General features: G+C 45.0%; 1 protein-coding gene and 1 long non-coding RNA gene across 7 annotated transcripts in view; one reads left to right on the forward strand and one right to left on the reverse strand.

Annotated features, from left to right (window-relative positions):
* The window catches only part of ci (transcriptional activator cubitus interruptus), a 71,622-nt gene that overhangs the window by 36,651 nt on the left and 21,067 nt on the right, over positions 1-13,904 (reverse strand). For all 6 annotated transcript variants that reach the window (XM_022806703.2, XM_022806702.2, XM_022806701.2 and 3 more), the window contains one exon: positions 3,070-3,335. In XM_022806703.2, coding sequence (XP_022662438.1) covers positions 3,070-3,335 — 266 coding nt within the window. The remainder of the gene's footprint in view (positions 1-3,069; positions 3,336-13,904) is intronic.
* On the forward strand, positions 417-3,172 carry LOC111250894 (uncharacterized). The gene is made up of 3 exons (XR_002673556.2): positions 417-1,842; positions 2,202-2,457; positions 3,093-3,172. It is a non-coding gene; the product is annotated as an uncharacterized LOC111250894 (long non-coding RNA).

Consider the following 13,904-nt stretch of genomic DNA (forward strand, 5'->3'; position numbering starts at 1 on the left):
TCGGGAGAGAAGAGCGTGAAATATCTCATACATAACACTGAGTCTAGTGATAGCTGTTAATGAAGTTAATATATTAGGCAGTCTTTGTCAATAAAAGGGGTGTACTATTAAGCAATCTAAAGCGTGGAAGTTCTTAACGATAACTGCACAAGAGCCTGAAGAATCTACAGGAAATTTAGCACGAAGGAGGTGGAAACTGTATATCTACATTGATACAATTAACTGATCGACCAAGACCTATATCAATGAACGATCCGTATCATACATAGTTATAGTGCGGATGCGTATCGGGGCTAATGTTCGTCAATCCGCCCTTGAAAAATCAAATAAGTATCGTTCTTACTGACTTGTACCCCAATTGAATTGATATGTTAGGTACGTCCATCAGTCGCAAATATGCACACTATATTCTCCCAATATTTGGTATCTTGTCGCCCATTTGATTAGCCATGTATTGGCCTAAGTTGGGGCTTGCTCTGGCTAGATGTATGAAGACGTAACATATTAAGCCAGCGTAAGAATACAGGGCAACACTTGGCGGCCGTCTCTCGCATGTTCAGGACAAAACTTCAACCCTTCCAGCTTCGTCCTAGATGTTCCACTCGCATTACGTAACCGCATATTCTACACAACTGCACCCGCTCGTTCCTCCGTTTCCGGTAAATTCCTTCTGCATCTTCGAGGCGAGCAGCGCCTCACAAGAGCTACTTCTCAAAACTCCTCCAACAGAAAAGGACTATTGTCGTAATTTCGAAAGCCGCCAATCGCTAATCGTCCGATCGCAGACCGCCCGACCAACATACGCTATGTTTCTTACATTTGGCTGTACATACGAAGCGAAGCAAGCAAAATACACTTCGTACAAACATCAGTCCAACGCAGCAGCTAAAACCAGCCGAGCTTTGGTCGCCTCTGAGGGCCGCCTGTATATCTGTTTATCAATGTTTTGTTGCGGACGGGCATAGATATATGTACGTGTGTGTGTCAGTGTATAGGTATTTTGACACTGCGCCTCGACGTCGTCAGCGGCATCATCTTCGCAATTGTCTTCGTCCGGCACCGGCCACGTCCACAGCCTATCTATAGGACGCGGTTCGTTCGTGATCAATAACGAAGCTTCGAAGCGGTAGCGCGAGAGACGAGCCGATAGTGGCGAGTAGAAGCAAAAATAGGGGAAAAATCGGACATAGCCAAGAGTAATGCTGCATCCAACGAAATAGCAGAGAATGTCTTCATTATCGAATGCCAACGCTGAACCAAAGGGCAAACAACATAGATTCAGAGACTGACAGCGTCAAGGTAAAAATGCTGGCTCGTCGCCCGTTCTGGTCCGGTTTTCGGCGACCGTTATTGCCTTTGCCGTCGCTGCTGGTCTTCGGGCTTCCCAGTTCACCACTAGTCATTCTGTTTCGGTCCGATTCGACTTAATTCTCCAGGTACCGTCGCTGGCGGGACAATTCAACGACGATATTCTTCAAATATATACACACTCAACTCGGAAAAGACATGTGTAAGTGACGCAAGAGATGACAACGACCGACTGGTGTATCTACAACTGCCTTTAGCAAAGTCAAGCAGTCGAACATATAAGCAGGTTGCGAAGAGGATAGAATGAGACGTGTCAGACACTGTCAACGAGAATGGAGGAGATGGATCGCGCGCGGTCTAAATCGCGTCCATCATTGTCTTCGCTAACGTACCTGCACTTGCCAATTCCCCATGACGCTGGCGCACTTTTGGCCGCTCTAAAATCAATAACAGAGTACGATCGGTCGGTCGCCCTGGTTCTCATCAGGATGTGCTTGCTACCTCATTCGTTGCTGTCCATCTGTTATGGCCATGGTAAGAGCCCCACTGTAACGGTATTCCTATACAATATAAATATGCGCACGGATTAATCGGCCTGCAGCTTTTTTTGCGAACCCGCTTTTGCCGTCAAAACCGTATTTATTTTTGATGCACTAGACTGTTAATTGAACTTTTACATCGCTTTAACTGACCCGTCCAATTAAATAGCTTCCTGCTCCCATCTAACTATACATTAGGTCAATATGTATAAATATGTGCACACTCACACAGAAGGCGTCGACAAAAAACAGGCCTCTGCTGGTTATGCTGCGATTCTTGATTTTGTTCTTAACAAGCAGCTAATTTGGAAACAATTTTCGAAAGAAATTTCCAAGCCTGTCTATGCATTTCAGGAACGCGATAAGGATGTCAATTGGGTGAGAGTGGCGAACGAAAGACGGGGCAGGGAGCAATAGAGCAGCGGAAAAAATCTCAACGTGGACGAAAGATCACGCCATTATCTATGGCTTCAACAGCCGAAACTGCTGTTACGGGTGCAAGAAGAGCCGGCCGATCCAAGCCCCGTCAACTTAGCTCGAGATCCACTCGGAGTTGTCTGCTTCGTCACCCTGGCACTCTTGTCATTTCGTCTCAATTACTCAAGTCGAAGTAGGCAATCCTGTTATATTACGAATACCTAGCCATTATTGACTGGCTGTTCAGAACGAACAACAAACCAGTAGCAGATTGGGGGTAATGTAATTTGGGTTGTTATACAAACGATCGTACAACTCAAAGGAGTAGAAACATTAGAAAAACGCATGAACATAACAAGGAAAGATACAGACAGGCGTTCCTGCGAGATGATAGACAGCGGTTTATGCATATTAAATCACACGCGGTCTCATGTGATGTACAGATGCTAGAGATAAGATCGAAGATCAAGGTGTGCTAATTAAAAGGTCAATTTAGATTCGGAACCCGATTAAGATGGGATTAACATCGAGAAGGCCGTCATATTTATAAAATGTCATATAACGTTTTCTATAAATACTCTTTTATGTGCTTATATATATATATATGTTTATGTACATATATATACATAAACAAGAGCGTCATGAAGAAAGATGCTTCTGCGAATTCGTCAAATTAGGGCTGCCATTTACCCTAATATATGGTTATTATAATTAGTACCACGCTTGACATGTCGATATGTACCTTTTACTTGTAGTTCACGCACGTTGATGATTGACAGTAATACTGATATTGATAATTACTTACCGTCCCGAGGTCCGTCGTTCCAGGAACCGGCGGCGCTAGGGCAGTTGCAACCGGATGGTGTGGATAGTGCCGCTGTAATAACTGCTGATGCAGGGGACTGAGGGTGCCTGCTGATAGGTGACCGTACGAGCCCGTTCGGGGGCTGTTCATGAACGATACGAGCTGATTAGGGCTGAATCGGATCATTGAGTTGACGTCAAACGCCTCCGAATACGGCGATGAAGACAATGCTCGCTTACGACCTCTGGCGCTTAGACGCGACGTCGCTAATCACGAAGGAAGAACAAAAAAAGAGGAAAGACGAGAAATTACAATGTGAAATGTATGAGCCGAGGCACCGAATATACCCAGTTATTGACTGCGCATATCATAAAGCGGTGGCTTAAGTGTAAACACAAACAAAAAACAAACGACGACGACGATGTGCTTTTGTCAGCAAACTATTCGATCATTCGTACTGTTCCATGCCCACTTCTACAAAATGTAATGTCGAATTCTATGAAGTATATGCTAAAATTCACATCTCTATCACTACTGTGCTGCTGCGACCAACCATTTCCAGCAGGCAATGAGAGCGTTGCCGTTTGTCCTAGCGTAGCTTTTCTATGTATGTATAGGCCGTTCGTGTTACAGGACAGTCGCATGAACACAAGTACTGTGCACACAGGGGGGCAGGAACTTCACGTCGTGAAGATGCACACCGACGCAAAGAAGTTGGGTAGTGTTGTATGAAATAATACACATGTAGCAGACAGCTTTTTGATTGTCTCCTCTTGCACCCTTCGACACAACAGTGGGCTTTGCTGGTCCGGTTAGGTAGCACCAACTGCGAATCGTCATTGCACATAATGGAATATTCATGCGCCATATACAAGACGTCAGGCTCACCGTATCTAACAACAACAACTTAATGTACCAGTATTGGACAACAACAGTCATAGGCAGAGGAGTAATCAGTACTGCAGCTTTAACATGTAGGCGTCAGGTACACATGTGTACGTATACCATGCATGTATCGTTCTGTTTTTTCTTAATCCTTGAAGGCAAAGAGGAAATGAATGGACTAGGACTCGACCAACATAAAGATTACAGCCAACTACAGACTAGGCGGGCGCGTCGACTCTGCGTGCGTGCGTACACGTGTATGACAAACCCCCTGAACGGCGGTTCCACTTAGTTACGTTTACTGTTTGAGCCGCGTCAGCCAGTGAACAGTTACTCTGACGGCGGCGGTCGCTGAAACTGGAACTACCAAACCAATGCTTGTATTCCTCTTATTGTTGATGTTGTTGCTGTTGTTGTTATAATAGCCACGCACAGCGGGTCGAGTGCCGAAGTGGCTGCGCATTCAGTGCTAAGTCACGGTGTCTGTTTCCAATTTACCGACGATACTGTGTTTCACTCTATCGAACAGCGAATGTCATCAGGTCGACGGCATCTCACGGCTACACTGGACCGGCCGTCTGTGGCGGAGCAGCGACGTCCGCAGTCAATAGCCGTTAGCGGCAATGGGATTTTTCAAATAGTCGTTCATTCAAGAAGATCGCCGATCTCATCAGAGAAGTGCGATACGGAGCGACCAGCGTCGTCAGCCAAGCAAGCGCTCAGTGTATGACAGCCTAGGCGGCAGGAAAATGTGCAGACTACTTGGCCACGGACATGCTAACCCGTCGATATCGGCCAGTCTGATCGAAAACCCGGTATTATTTAAAGGGTTGCTACATGGTACCAGTAGTCGTGATGTTGATCCGACGATGATGTAATTGTGACGATGAAAACGCTGCGTCGAAAATGACGGAGTGAACCGAAAACTCGTGGCAGAGGCATCACCAAGCGAAGTCTATGTTGTCAACCGTTCTGACGTCGGTGAACGCTAGGCCTTTTTTCACATTGGTGCCACTGCGCCGAATACGCGGCCCCTTCGATTCTTCAGAGCGTTATGGATTGGGGTAGATTTCAACGCATGGGTGAACAGGCTGGCTGCTTCGCCAACGAAGCGACTAGCCCATACGTAAAGCCACCAAAGATACGCAAAGTATCTAGCATTTAGTTGCGTGCGATGAACAAACGTCGCCATGAATGGCACTGGCCATTAGGGGTCGTTCAGAATTTTCTTGTGTGTTCATAAATTAACAGTGAGATAGAGACGTTCAACACTCTGCCGATTGCGTTGAATCTGAGTGGATAGAACTTAAGCTTTAACATTACCCCTCTCCCCTCTCCGCATTTCAGCTTCCCCCATGAGAAAACTATGGTTTCGTTATAGATTACGCTGGCTTTCCTCTGCTGTCAATAATGGCAGGATGCCTGTTATAGCAAACGAGCCGCTAAACATCGTCCTAACTTACTACGGACATGCCGCACAAAGACATCGACCGCAGCAGTATGCGATACGAATCAAGCAGTGTCTTCCCCATTTTCGTGATATGCGGCGATACAGAGCGATCAGTCTTCTAATGATACTATAATGATTATATTAATAAGCAAATCGAAATTTTCAGTACCCGATGGTCAACTTATTTTCTTTTGCACGTGTATATCTCTGTAATAAACGTTATCGAAAATAAGTATCTTACGTCGAATTGCGTGCTCACAACGCGTGATGTCTCTACTGGACGTCAAAATACGTTTTTTTTTGGGCTGACATCTACAGGCGGCGCCGCTGACCAGCGGAGCTGTCTTTGTTGTCAGTAATTAAAAAATCTTCTGTTTCTATTACTGTGATTATTATATATGTCACCTTATTCGCCCTATTTGGTACAATGCAGGCACGTCTGTCGACATCGGCACATTAGGTGCCCCCCTGTTTCTTTTGATCCGCGTTCAGTGCGATCAAAGCGGAGATAATAGGTGCTGCAGATACGCCAGGTAGCCGTTGATGTATTGCTAAATTGCTTGATTTAGCAGCAGTAGTAAACACCAAACCAAACGAGCTCGGATCTTGATGAACCATCCAAGCCGACAGCGGCGAATGCTGGGTTTCGGGCGACAAAGTCGGAAACGCGGATTAAGAGAAACTGCCCACTGAGATGTTACTGTCAGACAAATGGTGCAAAAAGGGCGATGGATCAGGTAGAGAAAAATGAAATTATTAAGCAGATTTCGCGTGATTTCCATCTTCGTTTGATCGTTCATAATGGGAAAATTACTTGATGATTTAGTTTGACGCTTTCATCGGGGCAAACTCGGCCAGCTGGGCCTGTTTATTTGTCGGGCACCTGCCAGCCCGGCCGGCAGCTAGGTAGCTGCTGCTGCTGCTGTGGCTCAGATGTCTGTTCTCGCTGCCCGGCTGACGCGGTGTCAGGGCTGAGTACCGAGATTTTCCCAAAGTAGGATGTGATATGAAGTAGAATAGCATTCGGTTTCGTCAGAGTATACTGTTCAATTGAAAAGCTGCGGTGAAAAAAATGAAGGTACTGATTTGCTGATATTTGCTCGCATGTCAATATCCACTACAAAATGTCAAAATGATTCCTTAAGTAATGATTGAAACATTATAGTTTTCTTATTCAGACCTGTTTCCCACGAGACTCACTTGAATCTTTGTAATTTTTGCTAGTCCAAGAAATGAGCTACTATCTTAATCCAACATCGAGGCACATTTTCTAACAACCAACTCAAACTTCCTGTACTTATCTTTATGACGCCAGCCGTTTCCATAATTTCGACGTATTTAGATGTTTATGTTCCGCGCACTGGCATCAACTGCACGCCCTGGCGGCCACGGTCAGCTCAGTTGCTGAGGAAAGCTACAAAACTACATCGCGTCGTCTATTATAGTACATAATGCTATGCGCGTATATTTCTCTATTATTATGCTTCTAAAGCCACCACTGCAATCTACCCTATTTCCCCTGTGACTGCGTGGTCATCGATGCGATCTCCTTACCAGCATGGGCAGCGTCGTCCGTCACATAGTACCTATTCTTTCAGTAGACTAGGGTATGAGAGGTTTATTAGCAAAATCAAGCTAAACTTTCAGCCTGCCCTGTTTCCAACTTAGCTCTGCTAAAGTTACTCCTTGTTATCATTTCACAGGACGGTGAAGACTGCCCCCTCGACAGCAGGTGGGGCAGAGGAGGCTCACTTATGATCAGCGTAAATGTTGGTGGTAACAACGTAACGCAAAAATGGCGCCAACAGCAGCAGCCGCGACACAAATCAAGTCAGGTCTTTTACCCGAAATTCTGTAGGAGGATTCAACGCCGTACGCGATCTCACACTTGAATAATAACAGAAGGAGCAGAAGTCGCGACAAGAACGGCTCTGACCCCACAGGGTAAGAACGCCCTGTGCTCACGAATGTGCCCACATTCGTCATTGTTATCGTCTCTTGGTTAGATCAGTACTAACAGTAACCAAGCGGCAGTACAAGCGACACTCGAACACCGGCGCTGCGGAGATCCTAATGCTCAGTAATGCGTTCACACCACTTTATCAACGACTGCTGTCATTGTCTAAAAGCTGGTGACAGGCGCCTAGCGTTAAGGTGGTCCTCGGTTTATGTTACGTGCCCTACGGCTTACTTTAAGCGAACGCTTAAGATCGTCATGGCGCCGCAAGGCTCAACTTCAACAGCCAACTTTCTGTTCGAGTCTGCTACGATGCCGCTAGACATCGTAGTAGTACAAGAATCGAAACTGCTTTTTGAAAATAAAGTTATTTAAAGAATATGAAACACGAGAGAACATGTGTTAACAGATTAGTACTTTGTACGCTGTATCCCGTTATCTTCTTGCTTTCAAGCCTATCCTCATTCACTGAAGTACGCCTAATGTGCAATCCGAATCAATATGTCGGTGGTATTTGAACGCATTTAATGCATAATTATACCATTGTCTTCGAAACGAGACACTGGAATGAATAATAGGCAGGGTCGGCACGTGCATATTAGGACATCTAAACTATTCCTTTTGAATCAAAGTCGATACGCACACCGAGCTCCATCTGTTCGCATGGACCCGCAGATTCCTCAGCAGCTGATACTGATTTGAAAAGCGACTCCACAGTCACCCCCCGTTTGTAATCCTTGCATGTCCGTGATTTAAGCTGAGACGGGAAAAACACAAACGCATGTGATTCGCCGAACACACAGAGAGAGACAGCGCTCGCTGGTTCGATATCCGATCAGTTCACTGCGATCACGTCCGGAGTGTGATCACGATCGGTCCAAAGCGGAAAAAAAACTAAGCTGAAGTTCAATTGTTGCGGGCCTTAGCCAGGACCAGCTGAGCAGGGCTAAGATACTATGCCCGTGCTGTTTACGGTGCTACTTTAGAAGGCCAGATAAAATTCAGTTAGCCAGAGCTACATTCCGTTAGTGTCTTCCATCTTGTGACCCGTTCTATACTCTCGAAGATCCGAAACGATTCTAGCCGAATACGCCATGCCCTAATGCGCGACGACATTATAGAGTGCATGCATCTTCAATAGACATCCTATTGGCTGTCGCCACATGTCTACAGTAAACGATCCATTCTTATCATTGCACACAATGGCACCGGTGGAGCCATAATCTGCAAATGATCCCGATAGCTCCACTATTGACGAGTTGTGGTGAATTGAACACAAAATGAATTAATCGAATCCTTCCATGTAGAGTGGCGGACAATGGCGCAGCCCTCTCGAAATCTGCTTAAGCTTGAGTGCCGATCATGAAGCGTTACTCAAAGCATCACTCCGATGACCCCTTCTACCACCAGAATCAGAATTATAATGAAAACAGAGCTTCGGAGACTACAAGCTGAGCGAACCGATGCGATTTCTGTACTTAGAGGGAGATAATGTTTTTTGTTAAGGTAAATATTGAGAAGCTCTTATGTAGCATATACCCCACCTATCATAGTACGTATCAGCCGGTGGCAGAATATGACAGAATAGAAACTACTTCAGAGTGATGAAGTGGCGCTTCTCAGAAGTTTGCTGTGTTAGCTGTGGTAATCTTTCATGCCGCTTGTAGCAAAGAGCTCATTTTTTCATGCTTTGCTTATCTTCATTGCAACCTTATAACATTGTAAACTTCAGACTACAGAGATGTCTCCCACAAGGTACTGCGATCCTGCATGCTCTGAGTACACAACTGTACGTTGAGATATCGGGATGGTCCCGCGGCAATACGTGTACGCTAGACGCGGAAGAACTCGCTTGAGTTTGCTGGGCTAGCTTTCAGCAAAAGATTTCAACGGGTACATGGCGTACCGGTGTAGATAATACATATAAGAAACCCACTAAAAAAGTCTGTACTGAATGTTAATTTAAAAGCGGTAGTTCCTGCTACAATATAACTGTCTGCAGCCGTAGCGTATCATCAGAGGTGACTGATGGCTGTCTTAGATAAACTCACTTGAGTGGCATTTCATGCTTGTTAGTTTCTATAGGTCTAGTCTCAGTGTTTGAAATGTTTATGCAAACACGCTATATTCCCTATATTATCTTTTCTCATTATCTTAGTTCCTTACCGCTATTAAATTTACTCTGTGGACAGCCATAATAAAGGCTTTTGTCTCTTTCTGATCACGTTTACTGCTTTATCTCTACGGTTGTGGAAAATGAAAACTGCTAACTTGCTGACCACTGTTGCAGTCTTGCTTCACACTTGCTACAGTTACTTCCACACGCCAGTAAATTGAGTACATCAAGACGAAGAAACCGATAATAAAGGCCCAAAGCAACCGTTAGGACGAGACAAAGAAAATACAAGTTCTTATCAAATAATAGAAAAGGAAAGCGGACTGCGAAAAAAAGTGAACCCCTCAAACAGCAGTGGCAACGTAAGCGCGACCCCCGTGTTCACTATAGTGCACCACTATATATGCACGTATATAACACTGGCACACTATAGAAGAGACTTTAGCACTAATGCGATGCGATAATACCAGCAATCAGAACGAAAAAGGGCAAAAAACACTGTAGACTGACAACGACACCTCTCTGAGACCGGTTGTCGGTTCGTCCGGGGTCCGTTGTCATCCTGAAGCGAAAATGCTGTTTGCCCGCCGATCAGATATTCGTTTCGAAAGCTGCCTGATCACTGCCTATCCTTGACGCGAAGCTCGCGCTTTTGTGCGCAGAATACTACCAGCCATTTGAGATAAAAAGTCAATGAGGCTTTCATAATAATAAAGGACAAACAAACGCACCAACAGAGCTTTTATCTTCTCGTCGAATTAATTGTCAGCAATTCATTTAACGAGACGAACAAACAAATTTTTGATACTTTGGGAATAATTTATGTAACAATAACGATTAGTGCTTTAGCATTGATTATGTGCTCTTCTTCGTCCACATATGTTTACTTCGTAGAATGGCGCGCGCGCGCGCTATTATAGGAAAAAAAAAGAAATTAACTTACTGGCAGGCTGGGTCGCCAAGGGCCGATTGGCAACGGAACACTAACATTTGACAACGAACTCCCCAGTGAATGGAACCTATAAGGTTTTGCTGTGATAGCAATTCTAGGCGATTTCGGATCGCCACAACTTGATAAAGCAGTGTATCTCATTTTCTCTGTTGCGTTACTCACTGGAGCCAACGGGCTGAAAGTCGCTAGCAGCGTTTTGAAGAAAAGTTCCCTTCAGTAGCCGCATGCTTCCTTTACTAACACTATTTTATTATGGGTATAGCAGTTACGCAACGATACCTTATTATAGTTACTGCTACTAATGAAGATGATTCTTAATCGGAATAGAAGCAAACAGGCAGGCAAGCAAACCCGCAGAATGGAAAGACAGAGAGCAAAACAGGATTTAATACATGTTTTTTTTTAACCAATTTAAACGGCACCAAATCGTACTTTGAGTAGTCCCACTAATCTGACGTGTAACCTACACACCTGCCCAAGGTGTGCCCCAGCTGTTTTGACGACCGAAGCTTTAGTGCTCGGAACAGAGCCTGAAAGCGAATGGAGCAAGACCCGATCGGGACATTATCCGGCAGCCGGCCGCCGTTAAGTGGCGTAAACGACATCGCTCGATTCTGCAATAACTACCGGTTTGCTAAAAGTAGTCTTCTCGTTTTTCCTTTGACGTTCTGTTACTCTTCCGCGCTTTTTTTCGCTGGCTCACCCTTATCAGTGCGGCTTATATCGGCTGTGTCATTTTCAGCATCAGCTTTACTTTACCTATGATGCGTCTCCACTCCATCGAAGTTTTTTCATTCAGTTCTGTCCGTCGCACGAACGGCAAGATCGCACAAGCCGAAATGGAAGGCAGGAGCAAAAAGCAACCAAAGTACACGAATACCAAATTTACTATGGAGGCCATCGCAATATAATCTATGTATACGGATAGATTCTTCCCTCGTCAATACCAACAATACCAGTCATTACAAGGTGGTCGTGATGATGAAAGCTAACGTGATCAGTCTGACTAGAACATTTGCATACCAAACAACTGCTATTTCGACAAGAAACTATCCCCACACCCATAACTGGCCCCCTGTTATTTGTCGACTGTGCGTCGAGGTAGTTTTTGTCATAGAGCCTTTGGCTTCTTAGACTTACTGGTTCTTTCCGTAAGATTTGATGTCGGCCAAGCAATAGAACATGTTACGTTTTGTTTACGAAGCACTTGTCGTGACGTCGCAGATCGACCGCTGATTAAGTCTAAGGAACTTGGCAGCAAATAAATCTACGTAAATCAATTTCAGGCCGATTCAGGACAAGTCTCATAAATGGAATAATTGGAAAGGACCAATTTCGTCGTAGTCGTCAACTGAATGGGCCGAGTGCGTGCGTGTGATCTCCTCCTGAGGGATCTGTCGTAGCAGGTTTGTGTTGTTGAAGTAATTATGATAAGTATCTTGGCGACACCCATGTAGATCTCATATCGAGGTGCTGCTTTGTCCACAGCCAGAGCAGGGTTAACAGCGCAAAAGTTTGGCTACCCGTTACAAAAGCAGTATGGAGCTATGTTAAATTCACCACCAAAACGACTGGCTTCAAAGTCGAACGGGAAAGAACAAGCGTTTCAAACTAAGATCGTTTCTACTAGTAACTACGTGTAGCGTTAATTTAACTTGAAACTGTAGCTCCTACCTATGGGCAGCTGTTCTGTGATGGCTAGCATTTTACGTTGAAATTAGGAACGGGTTGACTAACCGCTTTCGAGCAGTAATTACCATCATGCAACTTTTAAGTCATATGTGTACGAACGAAACAGCCTATACGGTGCCTGTCGTTAGGCGACAAAAAATCGCCGTGGACAAGTAAAAGTATCCATGTATAACGCATATTCGGATTCTTTCGACCAATAGGCTATGATCGTCTAGAGAAAAGGTTGATCCGAGACGGATACTAGACTAATGTGTACAGTTCTACGCTTGGTGCTGCCGTCAAGCATTGCAAGGGAACAGAGCATCTTCATCATATGAGCGAATAGGTGAAGTCCAGATTACCGAACAACTTAGCTTGAAGGCTGTCAAGGTATTGTTTCAGTAACATGGCAAATGCAAATTACCACACTGACATGACAATCGTCAATCATGCTGGACAACATTTATTGTCAAAACACGAGTTCCCAGTTAATCTCTATCTGTCTATCTGTATCGCAAAACCGTGTTATAAGTTTTCATTGTTACCAATTGCATTTTTGCATCCTAAATGGAAGAACGGCCCTCGTGTTGAACCATAGCACGCCTTTTCGACGAAGTCGCTAATTATACGAAGAGCAAAAAAAGGGCAACAAAAGGGCACGTAACTAGCTGACATTGGAGCTACCATGGCCAGCAGTGCCCTAACAGCCCTGCGACTTCTTTCGAATGTCTGGCTCGTATCACGAGCAATTGGAGTTGCTTCTACAGACAGATGCACATTTGTGCTATAAGTACATCCTAGCGGTCATTCCCGAAAACTTCGGATCAGCCAGAGCGATATTGCACATAGAAGAAGGTATGCACCTGTGTGCCTTCTGATTTCCTCTCTTCATTTCGAGAAAATCTCTACCTGTCTCAAAAACATCCGCGGCGAGCTAAACGCTTTGCTATAGAATCCGATCTCGTCTGTTTGCGCATACGATTCGCCCTAACGATTGTGCTACGGCAATGGTGCCTTCCCGCTCTTCTATGCAATGCTATTTGGTATGCTTTGGGATACAGTGTAGTTCGCGGCTGTCTGCTCTATCTCTAATTTACATAATACCATATTCGTATGCCAACAAAGACGTGATCACATCTCACATAGGTAATCGCATGCTACGACGGTCGGCCAAACGGATGGCCTATGATCTATTACCCCGGTGCACTCAGCGACCATCGCTACATACAGAAAGCTTTAAATCGGCGAGTACCGAACTGCTACCTTCTCCGCAAGTGTCTTACAAGTCAAATGGTTGTTACTATTTTTTTTGGCCAGTACCGGATTTGAGCACATGACGATGGCACAATTAGACGTCAGAGCCTGATGAAGATCGTTTTTGCTAGCCACAACGGCCTACATAGTTCTGGTCTTTTGTCTCTGTCATCTCCCTGCAGCAACGAGCCCCCCCCCCCCCCCTCAAGAGCCGTTGGATGGGTTCTACGTACATTCAACTTAAACGTCGCTTCTAGTTGAGACGCAGCAGAACTTTCACTTTTAACTTAGATTAGACATCGCATTCACTCACCTTGTTCTCCCAGTATGCACGCGATCTAGGGGAGACGTGAAAAATAGCTAACTATTTTTGGGAGCTGCAGTTTCAGGTATGGACTCTCGATATATCTGACACAGGAGCCCAAAAGCGCACGATTACAATTCTAAAAGTTTCCCGTAATCTGTACGAGCTGCGGCTGGCTTTTGTGCCGGTCTCCTCGATCAACCCCTAAAGAAGACAGCTGGGGCATGGTAATAGACAGCTGGGGCA

The sequence above is a fragment of the Varroa destructor genome, unplaced genomic scaffold (genome assembly GCF_002443255.2).
Source record: "Varroa destructor unplaced genomic scaffold, Vdes_3.0 BEIS01000005.1, whole genome shotgun sequence".
NCBI lineage: Eukaryota > Metazoa > Arthropoda > Arachnida > Mesostigmata > Varroidae > Varroa > Varroa destructor.